At 38.4% G+C, this 22,919-nt stretch overlaps 1 protein-coding gene across 2 annotated transcripts in view; it reads right to left on the bottom strand.

Moving 5' to 3' along the window:
• Positions 1–22,919, bottom strand: part of LOC124721454 (inactive hydroxysteroid dehydrogenase-like protein 1) — a 124,321-nt gene that overhangs the window by 38,944 nt on the left and 62,458 nt on the right. For both annotated transcript variants that reach the window (XM_047246438.1, XM_047246439.1), the window contains one exon: positions 8,413–8,523. In XM_047246438.1, coding sequence (XP_047102394.1) covers positions 8,413–8,523 — 111 coding nt within the window. The remainder of the gene's footprint in view (positions 1–8,412; positions 8,524–22,919) is intronic.

The following is a 22,919-nucleotide window of genomic DNA, read 5'->3' as shown; positions in this document are numbered from 1 at the left end:
ATTTTGTCTATGCCATGTTATAGTTGCTTCAAGTTGGTTCGCACACTCCCCTTGGTAATGACATCTGCACACCTATGAGATTGAATAATGTTTTGAACTATTGTAAGCTGGGGGTTGTCACCATGTGTGTTAAATTTTAACCTGTATTTGAGTTTTGGTGTAATTGTATTTTGTTAACTGAGCTAATTTTTCTTGCCCACTGCTGCGATGTCAGAAATGTTAAAATCTAGCATTGGGCTCCTTGTGAATTTTTATGTTGATAACTGATGGAGCATTTTAGTGTAATGACTTATCTTTTACGTATTGGGGAAATTTTATCTTGGTAAATCCTTGGGATTAAATTGTGCAACTTGTGTGTATGATCTATGGAAACGTTGGGGTAGATTGCACTTTCTCGTTAGGCCTATCACTTATTGTTTTACTAAAGGCATTAAGGGATATTTGTTGGAAGTTGTTTTTTTTTAATTAACAATCATAAATTTAATCTTACCTTTGAAGCCATATTTGTGCAGAGTTGTTATTTAAATATCACTGTCTTCCTAGCTTGCCCTTTGCTACTGTATTAAAAGTGTTTGTTGTTTTTATTAATCACAGCTGCTTGCCTAAAAGATATAAAGCTGATTTTGAAAGATTGAGAATTAGTGTAACTGTTCACTCCAATAAAGCCACCATGTTTAAAGAAAAATTTTGGTGCTACCATTTGTTTCCCCCTTGTTCCCCTATCACAGCTCAGCTAACAGTCATTCGATATTGACCAACGCGAGCAGCAATGTCACGATACGATAAACCGCAATCGCGATAGGCTACAATGCGACCTTCATCAAAGTTGGAAACATGATGGTACGCATTTCTTCTCCTTACACGAGGCATCACAACAACGTTTCACCAGGCAACGCCGGTCAACTGCTGTTTGTGTATGAGAAATCGGTTGGAAACGTTCCTCATGTCAGCACGTTGTAGGAGTCACCACCGGCGCCAACCTTGTGTGAATGCTCTGAAAAGCTAATCATTTGCATACCACAGCATCTTCTTCCTGTCGGTTAAATTTCACGTCTGTAGCACGTCATCTTCGTGGTGTAGCAATTTTAATGGCCAGTAGTGTATATTCAGTATTTGAAGGTCCATGTCCAGCTGACTGTAAACTGAAGTGCACATTTCCTGCTCTTATTCTACGGACATGAAGAGCCTTGTCAAAGTACTAATGTCTATTTAAGGTCAAAGAGACAAGGTTGGCTCTGTTAGACAGCATCAAACCATGTTATTCGATCTATCTGAGCACAGAAGACAAATTAAAAAGCAGAAGAAGCAATAAGATGAATTAAGAAGGATTTCTGAATACAAGCAGAAAAAAGAAGGAAGAGTTAACATTACAACCAAATGACATTCGTTTCTCTGAAGAAGGTGAAGAGACAGCTGATGTTAAAGATGAACATTCTGAAGATCCTTTGCAGACACAATGTGATGATTCTGATGTACCTTCTACTTCAAGTACAAGTCAGTATAATGTATAACAATTGCACAGTGTTACACTGCAAAGTGCTAGATTTGGTGTCGGTTTATGTGCTACAGCTGCTGTTACAACAGCTCCAAACTTGGATGCTGGATTAATTACTGAAGGAGACAGGAGGCTTCTGGTTGATCACAATAAAGTAAAAATCACAAAGGAAGAAATCATGAAATCACTTGATGAAGAACCTGCTTGATGTAGTGTAGGCAACACTGAATGTATCTTCTTTGATGGATGCCAAGATTCCACTAAAGTTCTGTTAGAAGCATATAACTACAGCCATCAGTTTCTAAGTATTGTGAAAGATGAGCATTACAGCATTTGCACTGAGCCAGGTGGAAAGCATCTTTTCCATTTTACTCCAGAGAAAGACTTAACGAAAAGGAAACCTGCTCAAGTTATTGCTAACCATCTTGTGGATTTTCTAAAGAAAAATAGCATTGATTAAAGTTTGCAGGCTACTGTAGGTGACTCAATAAATTTTAACGCTGACTGGGAAGGAGTAGTCAGGCATGGGGTTGAGACAAAGCTTAATCGTAAACTCATCAATTGGTTTGTGTTCTTCATACTAATGAGCAAACTTTGCAACACTTGATCAGACAGTTGGATAGGAAAACTTTGTCTAATAACAGGTGGAGTAGTAAGATTGGCGACATACTTTATAATGCAACAGAACTTGAAATCAATCCCTCATTTGTCATTCCAAAGTCTTTGGTTCCATTAAGTCACACTGCCACCAAAAATCTCTCTACAGATCAGGCTTATGGTTACAGGATAACTCAGGCTATAAGGACAGATGCACTTCTAACTGATCTGGCATTATTAGAAATTGGTCCTGTAAGCCACTCTTGGTGGTTAAAAATTGCAAATAAGATTTGTCATGTATGAATTTCAAATCATGGCCTTAAAGACAACAACTTGGAGACATTAAAACTGCTTGTGGAATACATTCTGGCCTTCACTATCTCTGCTGGTTCATTATCAAATCGAAATTCTCTTTGATGAAAGAACCCCATCACATTGTTTATCAATTGAAGCTCCTAAAATTCCAGAAGGAGGCAATAGTACAAATTGCTCTGCCTACAATGCAACATCATCATTGTTAGCATTTAGTGAAATGGTGAATCAGACAATTTTATGTTCAGAAAAGCAAGAACAAAGAAAAGCAGTGGTCCAAAAGATAATAGACTTGACAGATGAAGATGACAATGATGATGATTATACACCAGGAGACCAATCTGTATGCTCTAGGAAAACACCTGCAGTAAATCCAAGTGCAACTTCACTTTTGGAGTGATAGACTGGTGAGAAAAAGTATGTGAACTTTCACCTACTTGTAAGGTTTTAGGCATTTCCCATTCTCAAGCATGTCTGAAAACATAACAACACACCATAGCAAAATGTAGCTAAGCACAAATCATATAACTACACTGGATGCACCATTACATGAACATAACATTTACCTCTCGTAACATATCATCATCATTAATTTAAAAATCATGTTCCTTGCATAATTGTGCAAATCATCATCATCATCATCATCATAATCATCATCATGTAAAATATAAAGGTGCACAGAATGGAAGTGCTTATGAGAACAAAAATATTATCAAGTTATTTAAATGTCACTTCCAACCAGAAGCACAAAGAAAACAAACCTGGCAATATTTCCAATGAAAAATGATTTGTGTTTTGCTGCTTTCTGCTATGGGTTGTTGTTATCTCACACACTTGAGAATGGGCAGTGCCCAAAACCAGTAGCAAGAAAAAGAAATAAAAATTTTTATACACAGTCCAGTGTAAAAATGTTATTCTTCAAATCACACAAACAGTTCATGCAGACATGTGTGGATGAGCACTGTTCTGCTGAGGAATGGCACCATGATACTGTCTGTGAATATTTCAGTTCCTCAACAACAGAGATCTGCTCTTCAGTCACAGAGTCATTGGAGAACTGCTGTGTGGTGAACATCCTGTGCCATGAGAGTTCTCTCAGTCACTACCATCCATTACCTGAGGTCATGCCCAATGGCTCCCCATACCATGATGACATAGCACTGCTGTAGCTCTCCAAAATATTGGAATGCTTAGATCATTGGGCAACAAGAGCGGCGCATTGTCAGAAGAGAGTCCATGTTCCACATTTCCTGCTGACAGTTCTGTTGCAGACTTCCAAGTGGAAGTATGTAGGACAATACATTTCTTGTGGACAAAACAAATGTAGTGCAGCATTCAATAAAAGTTACTTGGCCTGCCACAATAACGTGTAACTTAATTTCTTAATGAAGGAATTAAAGACAATAGCTGTCATGGGCAATGATTTATAGCAATGGGACAAGTTGGAAATTTGTGCCACATCAGGATTCGAACCCAAGTCTCCTGCTTCCTAGGCAGATGTACTGACCACTAAACCATCTGGATACAGTGGTCACCACAAGCACATGGGCTACCCTTGCATGCCTCCTGTCACACTCAAATTCTTAATTTATATCACACACTTCTGCTGTAATGCACCTGCTCATTTGCCTCATTACACAGATTTGATTTTTCAACTTGCCCCACTGATAAAACAATGCCCACTTGCAGCTGATGTCTTTAATTCCTTTGTGTCTTGATTGATAGCAGTTGCAGGACAAAAATGGTGTCTGTTCCTTTGGATCTATCCACAAGAACAGATATAATACATAAAACTTTCTTAATTCACCCTCATATTACAGCCCCTATCAGATTCCTGAAAGTGAACTCAAAGGTGATGCCACATTGGCCAGGTCTTCAGTTCACTTTGTTGGGTAATTGCTCCAAGATTTGATGTGATGATCATTGTACTTTTTACAATGCTATGATTGTAGTGGCATGAGCCTTTGGAAAGTAAGTAAGGTTCATAGGGGGTTACACATGATATGTAGTGAAGACAGGAAGATAGAGAAACAGAAGGGAGTGAGTTAGTTAGTTTCATGTTCCATGGATCATTTTGCATGATAAATCGTACTGATGTGGAATGAATCATTGTCCATTCACATTGTAAATTAATTCGTAAATATGTCTACATGCTGAACATTTATAAATTTATTTTATTACTATTATTATTATTATTATTATTATTATTTATTATTATTAAAACATGCAGATGTGAGTGAGTAGTTCTTATACAACACCTTTTACACATTACAATAATAGAAATTCTTCTACAGAAAAAAAAGGAGTTGTCAAGGATAAGCTTTTCCAGTTTATTTCCAAATTTTACTTTGTTTTCTGTCAGACATTTTACATCCCCAGGTAAATGATTGAAAATTGTAGTGCAATCCTTTCTGTGTTAAAGATAACCTTAATGTGGAGTAATGAATGTCCTTTTTCCTTCTGGTATAGTAATATGTACATCATTGTTCCTTTTGAACTGCAGTAGATCATTTACAACAAACTTCATGAGGGAATAAATATACTGTGAAGTGGTAGTCAGAAAGCCCAAATCCTTACGCAACATCTACAAGATGATTGTGGGTGAGCAACACAAATTATCCTTGCAGTATGTTTTTGGGCTTTTAAGACTTTCTTTCTTAAACATGAGTTACCCCAAAACATTATTACATACGGCATTATTGACTGAAAATATGCAAAATATATCAACTTACTGATCTGTCTCTCCCCAAGATTTGCAGAGATTCTACGTGCAAATGTGACTGAACAAAGTTGTTTTAGGAGTTCCAAAATCTGCTTTTTCCAGTTTAAATTCTTATCAATATGGACACCTAAAAATCTTGGAGTTACCACCCTATTTATTATTCCCTCGCCATGTGTTGCACTTATCACTGGTGTAGTATCCCTATACATGCAGAACAGAATATGTTGTGTCTTTTTAAAAATTTAGAGTGAGACCATTTGTGGAAAACTATACGCTGATACTTTTACGAACATTGTTTACCATGTCTTCTGTTTCTGTATTTCAGCTTGGATAGATTACAATACTAGTGACGTGTAAAAAGAACTAATTCTGCTTGTTGTATATTAGACAGAAGACTGTTTGCATACATGAGGAACAATAATGGCCATATGATTGAGCCTTGGGGAACCCCATATATGATTTCTCCCCAGTCAGAATAATGTCCCCGGATATACTGGTTGAATTACTAAGTACAACTTTTGCATTTATTGTTTAGATATGACATTATCCAGTGGTTGGATATACTTTCAATCCCACAAAGCTTCAATTTATATAAGAGAATACAGTGATTCACACAGTCAAATGCCTTAGATAGGCCACAGAAAATATCAAACAGTGCTATCTTATTATTTAATGCTTGTAAAATTTGGTGAGTGAACATGTAAATTACATTCTCAGTAGAGCAACTCCTCTGAAATCCAAACTGTGATTTGCTGAGGATATTACTGTTGCTCCAGTGAGATACTATCCTAGAACACATCACCTTCTCAAAAATTTGAAAATGATGTCAGCAGTGAAACAGGTCAGTAATTATTGACATCTTCCCTACCAACTTTCTTAAATTGGAGTTTGACTATGGAAAATGCTTTGAGTTAGTGATGAATTACATATTTAAGATAGGACAGAGGTTACTGTATAAGAACAAATCTTTAGTACTCTTACGGAAACATCATCAAAACCACATAAGCTGTTATTCTTGAGAGACTATGTAAGTTCCTTCATTTCATGAAAAGTTGTTGATAGATTCGTATGACTGAATTTTATGAGAGCTGCTTTCTCAACATACTGCAGTGATTTTTCTCTTGAAGCATTTTTCCCCATACTTCCTACTACACTTAAAAAATTATTATTAAATATATTTGCTACCTGTGACTCATCATTTATAGCCCTACCAATCAGAAAGATTTCTGACCTTCAGATAAAATTACATGAGGCTAAAAGAGATCTGGATAGCTTAAGTAGAGAAGGGCAAGCAGAGATGGGAAGTGGCAACAGACAAGACATTTTTAGACAACTTTGTAATAAATATATCAAATAAGTTGTACTAGTTGCTTCAGTTAGAACTGAATTAGCTTCATGCACATGTAGGCACAGACATCATACAACAAACTTCCAATAAGTAATAAAAAGATGTATTGTAGGAAAGCCAGTAAACTAAAGGGAAATTTTGTTGTTAGGTAATTCTCCTGATACAAGAGTGAATCACATGTTCCAAGATTAACTATGCTCAGAATAACAGGTCACTAGTTTTTAAAACCTAGTGGTGGAGGATATATGATTAGTGTGCACAGATTTCAGAAAGGGTTGCACAATGGTTATAGGGAAGTGCTGGGTAAGAGTATTGACAGAGATCATAAGTTTTCTACACAGTATGACCAGGTAAAAATAGTCTCAGCACTGAGGGAATCCAAAGTGATGTTTACATTGGCTTTACGACACAGCTCACCTCATTTTAGCTCATTTGCGGCGAGAGTTAATTTGGAGTTGTAATAGCTACCCATGTCTGAGCTGTCTCATACTAGTGTGTTTCCTGTTGAAGATGGAATATGCTATGAACAGCCTTCACCTAAATAAGAAGGATAAAGGAAAACTAGGTAGACTAATTAAAAGAAACTTGGTGGATGTGTTGGGGGGGGGGGGGGGGGGGGAGGGAGGGGGGAGTGGAGACAGCACTGTCATGAGTGGCAAAATACCAGTGCTCAAAGAGGTCAGAGCAGCATCTTTTCCATGGTAAAGAAGGTAGAAAGAAACTGTGGTGTCACTGCCAGACACCACACTTGCTAGGTGGTAGCCTTTTAATCAGCCGCGGTCCGCTAGTATACGACGGACCCGCGTATCGCCACTGTCAGTAATTCCAGACCGAGCGCCGCCACACGGCAGGTCTATAGAGACGTACTAGCACTCGCCCCAGTTGTACAGCCAACGTTGCTAGCCATGGTTCACTGAGAATTACGCTCTCAATTGCCGAGACGATAGTTAGCATAGCCTTCAGCTAAGTCAATTGCTACGACCTAGCAAGGCGCCATTTATCCTTTGCTATGTATCTAATGAAGCATGTACAGTAACAAGACCAATGTTCACCAATTGTGGATTAAAGTTAAGTATTCCAGCAGCTACGTACTTTTCTTTATAGCATTCATTACGTATCCTGTTTCAGACCTCACGCCAGCCTGCGTGAGTTTCAATGCGTGCCTTTCGGTTACCCGTCACTGTGGATTGGCTGTCTTGTCAGTCCACAACAGAAACCATGCTTTAAGAGATGTTGTTGAAGACAATAACTAGGCACCATAATTATGGTGCATATATTGCATCCATGCCAGGTGATACTAGCTAAAACAATTTCAGCAGTCAATAGATTTAGTTATTTATTTCCTGTCCACATTTTAGCAAATATAAAATTTCATTACAACAACCACGGAATGGGTAGTAAAATTAATGAATATTTGCACTACTAAATTAATGGTCAAGGCCAGGTGACATAATTTGCCCTTCTGAACAAGACATGACTGCTGGTAAAGGTATGGTGTCACACAGATTACTGTCTTATTACTGCAGAGAAAGGAGGAGTTGCCACATTTATAAAATACTCTTATACATTTAACAATATTTATATTAATAAATTTGCTCAGAACAGCATCTAGAATAATGAATGACAAAAATAGAATTTCATAACAAATCATTTATATTAGTAATTGTGTGTGAAGCACCTACAGTAAATATTCAGCAATTCATAACTCACTTTGAAGTTCTATTGCCCTGCTTTAATGTAAAAACGAAAGGAATAGTGATTGCTGGAGATTTTAACCTCACTTTGCTGAAATCCTTCAAGGAAGAATTTATTGGAACCCGTAAAATAAATTTCATAACAAATAGCAAAATAAATTTAATTTCTACTGCACTGAGACTCAAATCTAATAATGAAAATAATGCTGTACTCTATTACATGTAGAAAAACCATATTACTCACCCAAAATTCCAACATCCAATTCACTAAGCTTCTTCTTCACATCTTCATATGCTCCATAACCTTTACTGAAATCTGTGACTGCTATTTGAGTCTTTACTCCATACAGTCTGGCTGAAAAAGGAAGTTAAAGCAATGAGTGACTAGGTTTTTTTAAGTACTTGTTTAATAGTTCAACATGTGGAACATCAACAACAGGCTAGGCTGGGACAACCTAGAAAATATGCAGTTGTTAAGTGTTATCTGGACAAGCATCACGTAAATTATGATGAGATGAAAATCTTGGCTCAGGCTCCAGGGTGCAGGACAGTATCATTGGAGAGGCAACTGACATCAAGCACAACCACCCAGAGACACTGGCCACCCTATTCAGCAAGGCTCAAGTCGCTGAAGGAACAATGATGTCTCAGCAAATAGTATTTGCACTACTCTGGAAATGATGCAAACACTTCTTCAGTGCCTCTTCAAACAGCAGATGTGGTAAGAAAATGCCTATGGTCCAGTTGGGAGCAGATATGGCACAGAGTGTCAGTGCAGTGAGCATCATACGATCTATTAGAGAGCACACGGGTACCAGGTGATCACCATGAGAGTGGACCATGTACAGAAGACATCTGAATTGAGAGCAGCTATGAGGACCACACAACAGATGGATCATCACAAACAGAATCATAGGAAGGGCAGGGAACAGGGATAGAAGGCAGGAAGAGCAGCTCCCCTGCCAGTTCAATACAACAAGAGCACCTGATGATGATGATGATGATGATGATGATTAGGAGCAGGGGGTATATCATTGAAATACTCCAGCTGTAGGACATTAGCAGCTAGCTAAATTTCCATGAGGATTTCAATCAGCTGAGAAGTTACAGTAAAGTTGACGATGACATAATTTCGGTACTCGACAACCATTTCTTTGTGTCAATGCTAAAATATTATGAACTCACCAACTCCATTAAAGAGAATAGGAACAAAGATGGCGTATGTGTCTATGGTCAACCTAATTACTTCATGCTGAACTTGAACTATTATTTTCTGGTATGAAGACCTAGCTCTCATTTCCATAATTTGAGGTTAATAGATTTTAAGATATCCAATGTTTTTAGGGCACATACATTCATATCCTTCACTTATTGCAACCATGTAATGTTATAATTGAATATCAGACTCTAAGACTATACTGTACAGGCAGAACAGTGACCTTCAATCTCAATTCAGCACAGTTGAAGCAGTTAAAAATCAATATTTATCAGTCCAAAATTTGAAACTGGCATTCTTAAACGACTTATCCACTCTTGTAAGTGTCTGTTGCAAATGCTGAGTGGCCAGTTACAACTAGCATATGGTTCTTGTACGATTGGAAGAAGAGCAAAGACTAGGAGCATCAAAAAATAAGAAATGTGAATTGGACCAGTTACTGAGGACTTTATATTATTGATAGCTATTGCAAAAATAGTCAACACTATTACCAGCCATACATCTTATACCTGGATAGCACAATTATTATGCATATCACCTGTGAAAAGCACAGTTCAATCTACCAGAAGGGGTTAACACTACTTTGGGAAACACTAATCTCCTGTTCAAAAGGGTTAGACAGAATACCACTTACTCAATATGTACTAACGTTTGGGAAAATTGCAACATCCACAAGAAATGGCCTGTATAAATCCAAACTCAAAACATATGCAAAGTGGCATATCAGCAACAAATGTTTGCAATTGCATCGAGATAGTGTAAATACAAGCCCAACAATGTTAACCTCCATTGTTCCTGAAATGGTCATTTTAACACCAAGTTTGTAGAGTGAGGAGCCATTAAATGAAGTAGAAACATCCCAATGACATCAAGATGCAGAATATCAAAACACGGATGAGTTCACACTGATCCAAATTATCACTCCCCAGAAAAAACGAAGTTGTCATACGATGTTTAGGGACACTGCTATGCGCATTATGTATTTTGGAAAACAAAGGATAGAAGGAGATCACACCTAATGGCAAGTGAGTACTGGACCATGCAATGTGACTATGGTATGGGATGACCTCTGCACAGCTTCATACAATTTAAGTTCAATCTGGAGCACTGTAATGAGTTTGAACATATCTATGTTGAACACTCAGTGCTGTCTGCTGGGGGCTGAACCCATTGCACACAAGAGAATGGTACAATTTTTACACACTGGAATCAATATGTCTGTCAATCTGTATGCAACTGCTGCACCATTGAGATATTAGAGCCCCAGATACTGCTCCTCCTTGAGCCAACTCCAAGTACAAGATTTCAGCATGGTAATTCCTGGTCACATTTGATGAGGAATACGCAAGCCTTTATTGATAGATAATGGATAACACGGCTTCGCAGGACTCTGTGTACCTTGATATATTGTACATTCAACATGTCTAAGGTATGTTTGCTTGGCAGCTTGCTTGTCAAAGTCCTTCAGGAACCATGTTGATGCTTCATTAACTTACAAACAAACTTCGTGAAGGAACATTCCCCATCAACATCTCTAAGCACACTTTGATTCCATCCATATGCCAATTGCAGCCTAAGGGCAATTCATAACACACTAAAAAGATAAGAGATCATCCATAGTCCTGTAATCCTAATGATTTGTGGATATCATATTCTCAGTCTGTGGTGTAAAATTCATTTTAGTGACATGTATCCTCTTGGCATTTCAAGTTGTACAAATGGCAGGGTACAAAATAATTTACGGAGAAGCAGAATGAGATAAAAATATACTGATCCAGAAGCCCTGTGCATGGAGCCATCATACGATAATATGCTACCAAATAGTAGAGAAGATCTGCTTTAGAGGGGAAACTAATAACAGATGATGCCTGTGCATAAAAGCCAGTTAAACAACTGTCATCAACAGGATCAGGTTATAAATAGGCATATGACGGTTTTTAATGTATCATGTATAAAATTTACATTGGAAAAATAAACAACCAAAGTACTAAAATGTATATAACAATATGTTATTCATGCTAGTTGGCTGATCAACATGAAAAAATAAAGATAAACTAGCCATTGTGATACACACTGACACATCTGGTGCCAGGCCTGTACCATATATGCTGGTTTACATAAAACTGACAACTGAAGCGACTTTCAAATAAGTACTAATGTTTAATTTGTTCACAGAGGTAGCATCCTCATCATATACTGATATGAGCACAAATGAGGAAACATCTGTTGCAACTGGGGATAATAATTCAAAGCATAACAATCAGTGCCACCAGTAGGACATCACATGGGATGATCATCTGATAAGTGTCCAGCATACAGTTGAAATCTCACTAGTAGTTTCTGTGCAGTGTTTATGATAACTCTTTCACAATGGCACAGGCCTAGGTAAGATTGCTCAGCACCTGCAGCAATACACTGGCTCAGCACTGAGCCACAGCACTTGCTAGGTATTGCTGCCCACCAGCTGATCAGTGCCAGGCTAGTTACCAAAACCAGGGATACTCTGCAACGCAGTGTAAATGACATTTTCAGCAGCAACAGCACAACATATCCACTTTGGCAGGTACTGCGTGGTTATAAGTAAACGTTCCCTATTTAACATGTTATAACATGGAAACTAATTACAATATGAGTACCAAACTTGGTAGTTTTAACGTCCAGAGTATGGGGTGCATGATTTCCAAGCATCACAGTGCCACTGTACTGCTCCAACTATGGTCACCTGGTGCCGTAATCAGTCATCGTGATTCACAGTCTCACACACCTGACCAGTCACAGTGTATTTGTGTATTTGTAGATGTGTCAACATAAACTTGGACAAAAGGAGCAGGGCATTATTGGTGAAGCACTATTACCAAAACAACAGTAACAGCTGCACTTCAAGAATATCGCCAGATGAAAGGATTATGTAAGGGTCCTCTTTCTGAACTTGCTGTGCGGAGCATGGTGAAAAAGTTCGAATCAACTGGAGAACTGGGTGTCACTCCAGGTAGAGGCCAACAACTGCTTGCACCACAGGTGGTTGATGAAATCACTATTGCTATGGAAAACAATGCTGCACACAATTCCCGATCATCAGGCAGGGCGTGTGCTGTGTCATGTCATTTGAACATCCCATGGTCCACTGTACGGAAGATGCTTCACACAATTTTCAAATGGTATCCATACAAGATCCATATCTTACAGCAGCATGCACCACAGGATGCATGACAACATGTTGGCTTCCCTTTCCACTTTCTCACAAGGATTTATCCTATGGACAGATGAATCTCATTTTTCTCTGACAGGTCATGTGAACACACAGAATTGCTGAGTGTGGGGGGTCTTAACCTCAAGTCACTGTGAATGAAGTTCTTCTGTATAATGAACGTGTCACCGTATGGTGTGGCTTCATGGCTACGTTCATCATTGGCCCATTTTTTTATTTTTGAACAGGTTGGCACTCAAGGACCAAAGACGTGCAGAATGACTGGCCAACATCACTGCAATTTGCTTCACCAGCATGTCATACCCGCCCGCACTGGAGATAGACACATTGAACTCAACAGTTTTCATGCAAATGGTGCACCACTGCACAATGCTTGTGAAGTTCACATGCTTCTCCAAAACACATTTGGAAACAATCAAATTATCAGTTGATCGTTTCCAAATGCCTGAATGGCACAATCACCTGATCTCACTCCCTGTGATTTCTGGTTGTGGGGCTACCTGAAGGCCAGAGTTTACCAGGGGAACATTCAAACATCTTAAGTGCAGCCTATCAAGAGATGTAGCCAGAATACCTATGGACATGCTTCGTTCTGCTGTGCAGAATGCAATCCTGTGCTTTCAAACTCTTCTGGACACTGATGGGCACCATATTGAGCTCCTTTTGTAGCAGTAATGGTACCAGTATGTAATGGTATGATGTACCGTAGCAGCACATTAAGTGTTTAAACTGAATTGATTCTGCATTATTTCTCTTCCCAGTGTTCTTGACGTTAATGCAACCAAGTTTGGTAATCATATGGTAGTTAGTTTCTGTGTTGTAATGTGTTAAATAGGGAAAGTTTAATCATAACCAACTGGTATAAATACTGGCCATCCAGCCAGGTAGGTCATCAAATTCACATCCATCCCGGCTTCTGCTGTGCAACCACTCCACTCCACTCTCCTCTTAACAGGACCACCTGCCAGGGGGTCTAGCCACAGCCTAATGAGTTGAGGGTTGAAAGAGGCTCACCTGGCCACATGGGTGCCTACCAGCATTAGGTACAATTAGCCAGGCTTCTCGTACTCAAGAGCGTCATGTCAGCCTGCTGTTGTAGCTTGGCTGCTGGTTGAGGATGTTAGCCATGCAAGATCATACTACACCCAGGCTGTGCCGAGCATAGCAGCTCCTGGTGACCTATTATAATGCTTCACTGTCAGGTCTGTGGGTTGAGGCTCATCCTCCAGTGCCACCAGATGTGAGTTTGAAATTGTCATACAAACTATTGGAGTAATAGAGGGATTGTACTGCCATCAAATGTCTTCTAACTCACCCTGACATACCGTCCTCCATGAGAGCATGCCTATATCCTCTACTGCACACCCACATTCACTACACTTTCAATATCACCTACTTGCTCATATCAGTAACACATTGGTTGTGGACACAGTGATAGGACTGTTTCTTGGATGCTTGTTGACTTGGTTAGCTCTAGATTTATGAGGGCAGCGTTCTAGTTCTTGACAAGTCTGCTAGTCATGAATTTTTGCATTGACATTTATAACCACACACTACAAGTATCAGGTGATTAGTACATTACATACAGTTTCCGTTACAACACAAAAGTGACAATACGGTTACCTAAGAATAAATTTTGACACTCTTAAGTATGATTTAAACATAATGGAGAAGTTCTTGAACATTCCCCTTTTAGACTTGGACATATCATGTCAAAAATATGCATCGCTTTTTGAAACTGGTTTGAGTTACGCACACAAATATGTTACACACATATTATTTCTGGAGTGCAAGACCCATTCTATTAGCATTCCTGGAAGATTTGAGGGTGGAATAAGATCAGTTTCAAGACTAGCTGGTGATAATAAACATTTCTTTCAGTCAGTGGGCCACATCATAGGCATTCAAAAACTAGACAGATTATTGTGTATCTGTCGGTACTTTGAGGGTACTATTACTGTGCAATCCATAGTAAAAACACAGACTATTATTTGTCCCAAGCACTGGATAATAATATAATTGGGAGGAGGTGGAGGGGTGGGATACTTTCTCAAGATCATTCTTGAACATGATTGTCCACAGATTCCTGTCAACAAAGAGTCTAAAATATGTGATAAATATGAGACTTGGCTTTATTTGAAACAACTACATTCTATTATAAGTAGCTACCACTTTTAGGTACTTTTTCACTGCCACCTAGAATAGTGTCCAAAGAGCATTTTCCAATGTGTAAATTACTTCACTAATATTGCTGCTACACCATTTTTAGCAGTAATCAAGTTACATACTCTGATTATCAATACCATCATTACAATGTGGAAATGCTGAACAGGCTGTGCCCAGAATCACGGTTAGGAGGAGTCTTGGTGCTTGATTCCTTTTTGAGTTAGGAACATGGGGTAAAAAGTATTTGGTTTACCCCAGGCCAACGGCTATTTGCATAGCCATTTGAACATCTGTCTTACTGCAGCTATGTTACAGAACATTGAGCAACGTTTGAATGATAAACTAGACCTGCCGCTCAAGCAAATTGTGAATATCTATTAATTTCTTTTGCAAAAGATTTTAATTGAGCTAAAATTAATGCTCACCTAATGGCACCATTTATATGTACACTATTTGGTATTTTATGTGCTAAAAACTGTCACACTCGTTTTGATTTTATGTGCAAAACAAAATGCTTTTCTTGGAGGTTTACTTTAAATTTGTATGAATCAATTCAAACTTTACATGAAGACAGATAAATGGATAAAGTCAAAATGAATTTTTTTTTCATCCAATAACCTTTATCCATTGTCAAGATTGTAGATTCTATTTTATTGGTCCTGTTGTCTACATAGCAGCTTATGCATAAGACATTGGACAAGTCAAGTTATAAATATACAGGCTGAAAGTCATTTCAAGGCATACACATTTAAGCTTACAATAATACACTTTACACGTAAGTATTTATATAACACATTTCATAAATTTAAATATTCTTCAATGGAGTAAAAGCAGTGATGCTGTAAATATGACTTTAGAGATTTTCCAAATGTATTGACCTCAGTGATAGCTTTTATGTTTTCAGGAAGTTTGTTATAAAGCTTAACTCCTATGTGAAAAGTACCTTTTTTGGCACAGTGCTGTGCTGATTTGAGTCATATGTAAGTTTCTGTTTTGTCTGGTAAAGTGCTCTGTAAAATATCTGGGAGTATGCGTGCGGAACGATTTGAAGTGGAATGATCATATAAAATTAATTGTTGGTAAGGCGGGTACCAGGTTGAGATTCATTGGGAGAGTCCTTAGAAAATGTAGTCCATCAACAAAGGAGGTGGCTTACAAAACACTCGTTCGACCTATACTTGAGTATTGCTCATCAGTGTGGGATCCGTACCAGATCGGGTTGACGGAGGAGATAGAGAAGATCCAAAGAAGAGTGGCGCGTTTCGTCACGGGGTTATTTGGTAACCGTGATAGCGTTACGGAGATGTTTAACAAATTCAAGTGGCAGACTCTGCAAGAGAGGCACTCTGCATCGCGGTGTAGCTTGCTCGCCAGGTTTCGGGAGGGTGCGTTTCCGGATGAGGTATCGAATATATTGCTTCCCCCTACTTATACCTCCCGAGGAGATCCCGAATGCAAAATTAGAGAGATTCGAGCGCGCACGGAGGCTTTCCAGTAGTCGTTCTTCCCGTGAACCATACGCGACTGGAACAGGAAAGGGAGGTAATGACAGTGGCACGGAAAGTGCCCTCCGCCACACACCGTTGGGTGGCTTGCAGAGTATAAATGTAGATGTAGTATAAATGTAGATGTAGTATAAATGTAGATGTAGATATATCATAGTTTTTTTGCACTCTCCAGTCCTTGCCTATTACATTTAATTTAAAGAACAAAAGGGTTTCCATAATGTATACACATGGTACTGGAGGAATACCAGATTTCTTAAACAGGGGTTTACAAGGGTCTCTAGGCTTGCACCCAAACAAGATTCTAAGAGCCCTTTTTTGTAGTTTAAAAGTGCTATTAGCTGTTTTAGAGTTTCCCCAGAAGGTGACCCCATATCTAAGACGAGAATGAAAGTACGCATGATACGCATTCAATACTGTTTTCTCACTACAGCACGGTTTTAATGAACAAAGAAGGTAACATGTTTTGCTCAGTTCTGCATTGAGATATTCAATATGCTTATTCCATTTGATGTTACTCTGCAGCCAAAGTCCTCAGAATTTGGTTTCAGTACTGTTACCAACTGGTTCGTCATTGATAGAGACTGATGGGATAAACATGTCCTTGTTAGGAACATTGTGGAATTTTAGAGCAACAGTTTTCTTACTGTTTATTACAAGCTGATTACTCTGTGCCCAGCTGCTAAGTTGTTTTGTGACCGTGTTTACTGTCTGCTGTAACTGTTCATCGTCATCTCCTTTTAGTAGAATCGTGGTGTCATCTGCAAATATGATTGTTTTGTGTGCATCAATATTTAAGCTTAGATCATTTATGTACAGAAGAAACAGAAGGGGTCCCAATACTGATCCTTGGGATACACCACATTTTATTTGTTTATAGTCAGATAAGTGATTAGATACAGTTTTTAGTTTAATATTTGTGTGCTTGACGCACACTGCCTGCATACAATTAGTCAGGAAGGAACTGATCCACTTGTTGGACAGACCTCGAATACCATAACTTTCTAGCTTTGATAGCAGAATTTTATGGTCCACCGTGTCAAAAGCTTTTGACAAGTCAATAAAGACTCCTATTGTTTCCTGTTTTTTGTCCATCAGGTTTAGGATGGAATTGATGCACTCATAGACAGCAGTTGTCGTTGACCTCTTATTTCTGAATCCATGTTGTTCATTACATAGGATGCTGTTTTTATTTATAAATTTTATAAGTTTCTCATACATAACTTTTTCCAGTACTTTAGAGATGCAGGAGGAAATTGTGATGGGTCTGTAGTTATTTACATTGTCTTTATCCCCTTTTTTATATACAGCAATAACTTTTGATGTTTTCAACACATCAGGGAAAGTGCCTGCCTGAAGTGAGCAGTCGCATAAATGTGTGAGTACTCCAATTAGGTTTGATGCGCTCTTCTTTAAGATACAATGGTTTAGAGTAAAGATAAATTTGGAATTTAAAATTTGTTCTTACATGAGCTGAATGTGTGAAAATGTTTTAAAGTTAATCAAATAAACAAAAAATGCATTGCTACAATAAAATCAAAAAACTCACTTTGAAAAATCTAGCTTCATTCAGATTTTACATGCAAAAAACGTGTACTTTGCGGGTTTTTTATGTGTGCCACTTCTAAGTTTCACACTTGTTCGAATCAGTTAAAATTTGGTAAGAATGTAGACAAATACATGTAGTTAATCGTCATCCTGTTGTTTTGTGAAAGCTGCAAGTTTTGACATACCTGCATCTTGTAATATATACGCTAGAGTTCCTGATCCTGTGCTCAGAATCCAACAGATTCACCTGGCATTGTGAACAATATAAATCATCATACAGCTGAAGAGCATGTATGCAATAGGTAAAAAAGTTTTTCTGGGGGATACAGTTTCTGGGGGTGGGTTAAAAGCACAAATGTCTTTGAAGCTGCCCGATAAGTTGAACAGCTAGTTCTCTTTTTTTACATCCCTAACTCTGTCTTTTTTGTGCTATGATAGGGGCACTTTTCATTTTGGTTATTTCATGGCTTGGTGTGGCCCTGAAGTCTTCTCATTGTGCTTACAGTGAGATTAGCTTACAAGCATGACCAGTGAGTGTTTTAGTGTCCTAGTGTCTTTATTCCTTTAAGTGCAAGAAATGGCTAGTCCAATACAAACAATTTATCCAATTCAAGTACAGCAACTCTGCTTTAGATAATGGAATACTACATTAAAAGGTTACATTCTTGTAAAGTTATGTTCCACTGACAAAGCCAACCTTATTTACAATGAGCTCCTGACTTTCAAGACTTATGTCAATTTTACTGCTTCGTCTGCTACTGTTTGTAGTCACTCATATGCAAAAGGGCTTATATGAGACTGTTTCATACAGGATGTACCAGATATGCAGATACCTGGTGAAGTATTCAGATTGTATTTGTGGCTCAAAGAGGTCCTCAGTATTGTTGAGTCTGTAAATAACAGTAGCTTTTGAAAACACCACATTATAAAACACCACAATTACCAAAATGTCTTCCTGATGACTCTGATGATAATCTCTCCTGATTTCCTGTCCAGCATTTCTATGTTCCCATCAAGTCCAAAACATTTTAAGGAGAATGAAGCAGCAGAGTACCCCCTACCATTGAGACTCTTATATTGCTTCTGGTGTCGCCACATACATCGCATCTGTCTGTCACAGTAACAACAGCAATACCCAACGGCCCATGCCATAAATGGAGGAGGATGCAGCACAAACAGAGCTCCCAGTGTCAACTGCCAATCAGTCATTGCAGTCAAATCTCACTACTCTTGGTCAACATGTCTGCATTCCATTGGATACAAGAGTGATCCCACCCATTACAGCAGCAACTTATTGGCAGTTTACAGCAGCAACTTCTTGGCAGTTGGGATCAGCCCTGCTCTTCAAATCCATTGTATCATTGCTCATGAATAAGCAGTCACCAGTTCTAACCTTGGACATCTGCTACACATCTACCATACATGTCAGTCATTTGCATGCTCAAGCCCATGATGATGACTCAGACTGATTTATCAGAGGCTTATTTTTGGCTGTCCTTCACTGAAGAATGACAGATGAACATGATCAAAAATATTCTATCTGTTATGTGCAAGATTGTAGGCTGTCTTTCGGCATCTACAGCATATCAGCCATTTTTCGGTGTTCTATAGAACAGCTTCCGAGTGATGAATCACAGTGTATGAAATCTTAATCACCAGAACCAATTGCAACCTCAACAGATATTCTCATTACTGCAGCAGACAGGTTTACACTGCAGCCTACAAAAGTATTTGTGAAGCTTCCTGATAGATTACAACTGCATACCTGGCCAGGACTTAAAAACAGAATCATGCATTTAAATTGCTCTTATTGACTACTAAACTAACCAGACACAACTCTCAATCTGCTATAACAGCTTTGAGTCTACTAACACCTCTCTCCTACTTTCCAAACTTCAGAGAACATTCCTACATACCTTCCTGGATTAGCCCTCCTTGGAGACAGACTATCGTGGAAAATTGGCCTTGCCAAAAAGTAGAGGATGTTTTCAAAAGAAACATTTCAGTCCACAATGGAGTGTGCTTGTTCAAGACAGATTCCAATTAACTCATTTATTAATGTTCTTACTAAAACAGTTTGAGGCACCGGTAAAACATCTTAAAATGTAAAGTTAAACAAACAACTGAATAAAGATGAATGATCCTGTGTCTCAACAAAGAGTTGAGAGCATTTAGGAGATGGCACATTGTGCTACAGTATTTTACAACTGAGCATTCTTAGACACCTAATTTCATCGGCGGTACCATTTCTCTGAGGTCCTAGGTGGGGACTTCAGAAAGTAAGTGACACATGTTTTCCTAAGACCACTGTGCACAAAAATGGCGCATTGTCAGAAGAGAGTACACGTTCCAGGCTTCCTGCGCATACAGTTCTGCCATGACATGGATGACAGGTGCATCAGAGTGTGTGAGTGAAATCGTGAAGCAACTTAAAAGATACTACTACCTGTCTCCTACTTCCCAATCTTCACAGATGTATGCAGGACACAATGATTAAATTGCAAACAGATTTACTATAAAATTCTGTTGGTATATGAAACAAATGAAATGACAAGTCCAGCCATAGCAAAATGATGCCAACAATTTGACCAAGGTTGCGCAGAAGAGGCTGATACTAATCAGGAAAGAATGCCATTGACATAAACCACAGACAACAATGTCAAGGCAATCAAGGAACTGACTCACAGCAACCACAGAATTTTTTATGAGGACATTCACACAGCAGTTTTCTAATGGCTCCATAACCAAGGAGCAGATTTCTACTGTCAAGGAATTGTACGATTAATAGAATGTTTCAACCATTGTTTACAGACATATGGTGACCGCTGAAAGATAGTGTAATATATCTGTGTCATTTTGAAGTGTCTTGCAGCATTCAATAAAAGTTACTTGGCCTGCCCTAATGATGTGTAACTTAACTTTTTTAAGTCTCCTCATCATGCCCTGGAACCCAACACACTGACACCTCTTTCCTCTGCCTCCATGGTCTTCACTTGTTTATTGTCTCGACATCTGCACTGTGCAGCTTTTTCTTCATACTACAGGAGCCAGATAATATGATGAATTTTGTGGCATGATTGCATTGTATCTGTCTCAGTGACCCCTTGATTACATACACCTCTACTTCACAAACTGTAGAATAAATATTCATTTACAAAATAGCACAAAGCAGTCATGCAAATTCCACCGCTTACATCTGTGTGTATACAAAAAGACAGTTCCAGTTTTTTTAAATGTTGAAAATCAAACTGAACTAACCAAAACATAAGCTTAAAAATGTAGTCTGGGTACTGTAATTTCTGTATCCCAATGAATCCACACTAATTTTGGTTCTCTTGGTCTAACAAGGTGGGGATGGCTCCACTCCTCATTATGAACAGTAACATGATCCACACCTACAAGATACCACTTTGCACAAATCTCCAATGACTTCTTTGTTAATGGAAGAGCTATGAAGTTTCATTCTAATGGTGGGTGAGTAGCAACAAGGTATGTTGGTGATTGTTGTACAGATGTAACTCTATACCACGTTTGATCAAAAAGTAATGGGAATCTTTGTTTTTCTTTGAGAATCTTCACTAATTCATCAGCTTTTCCTTCTACAAAATAATCCCCTTCAGACATAACACACTTGTGCCAGCACTTTTTCCAATCTTGGAAGTACTTCTGGAAGTCACTTTCCCATATGGTATTCAACTCTTTCAGTGATTCTGTTTTCACCCCATCAATGGTGGCAAAATGGTGTCCGTTCACAGTTCTCTTCAGCCTCAGGAACAGAAAGAAGTCAGGGCCATGTCCAGCAAATGTGGTGGCTGACACAACATAATGGATTTGTTTTTTGCCAAAAAATCATGGACAAGCATCATTGAGTTGTGACCTGGAGCATTATCATGATGCAATTTTCACAAGTGGTTTTGCCACAGTTGTATTTTCTTCAGATTGCTTCACACAAATGGTCTATAACTTCCAAGTAGGATTCCTTGTTGTCTGGGCTATTCAGGCAGTTTCACTGGGATGATTAGGCCTTGGTTTCAATGTCATACCCGTATACCTATGTTTCATCACCTGTTATAATCTTCTTTAGAAGTTCTGTATTGTTGTCGATTACATTGAGCAATTCCTGAGTGATGGCTACAAGACATTATTTTTGGCCAAAATTCAACAATTTCGCAACAAACTTTGCTGCTTCATGTTTCATGCCCAAAATATCTGAAAAAATTGCTTGGCATGAGCCAAGTGATATGCTGATATCATCAGCAACCTCTCTGATGATGATTCAGAAATTTTCCAGAACCATTTTCTCTACTTCTTCCACATTGTCATCACTAACTGATGTGCAAGGGCATTCAGGGCAGCTGTCATCTTCAACATCTTCATGACCCTCTTTGAAATGTTTATACCACTTGTAAACTCTTGTCTTCCACATACTAAATTTTCCAAAAGCCACAGTCAACATTTTGAATGTGGTGCTGCATTTTATTCCACTTTTCAAGCAAAATTTAATGCAAATTCCTTGATTAATCCTTTTTGAAAACAAAAATTCGCCAAGCATGTGAAAACTCGTATAGCATTTTTGACTGTCTACAATAAACCAAATATTCAAATTGCAAATATACATCAGGAACATGTGTACCAGCAAGGGAAAAAAACAAAAATTTCGAGAATCAGATGCATAAAGCCCACGAAATTCAAAAGTTCCTGTTACTTTTTTATCACACCTTGTATTCGTATCATCCCATTAAGAGTCACTGCAAGATGGTTTTTGGCAGCTCACCAGCATTAGTGGACAGAAAGAATATTGTACCAGTTTTTACAATGCTTATTAGCAGATAAATCCTCAGTGTATCAAAACCATAAAAAGACCTTCAAAAATTGGAGTACTGGATACCCTTGCTTTGTCTGCTCCCAGAGTAATGGCCGAGTCATTTCAAGAGAGTTAAAGCTTAACATACTCCCACCTTTCACTCTCTTAGTGAGTGAAACCAAGTAAACTTGACATCAAACATAAGATTCAGAACCTTAACTGTAATTCTGAAAGCAAAGTATTGTTCCACACCTTCAAATCAAATATATTAAAACATGATGTGTACTGCTACATACAGGGTGGT

This window comes from Schistocerca piceifrons, chromosome X, assembly GCF_021461385.2.
Source record: "Schistocerca piceifrons isolate TAMUIC-IGC-003096 chromosome X, iqSchPice1.1, whole genome shotgun sequence".
Classification (NCBI taxonomy): domain Eukaryota; kingdom Metazoa; phylum Arthropoda; class Insecta; order Orthoptera; family Acrididae; genus Schistocerca; species Schistocerca piceifrons.
Note: the sequence above shows the minus strand (reverse complement) of the source record. Positions and strands in the feature narration are given on the sequence as shown.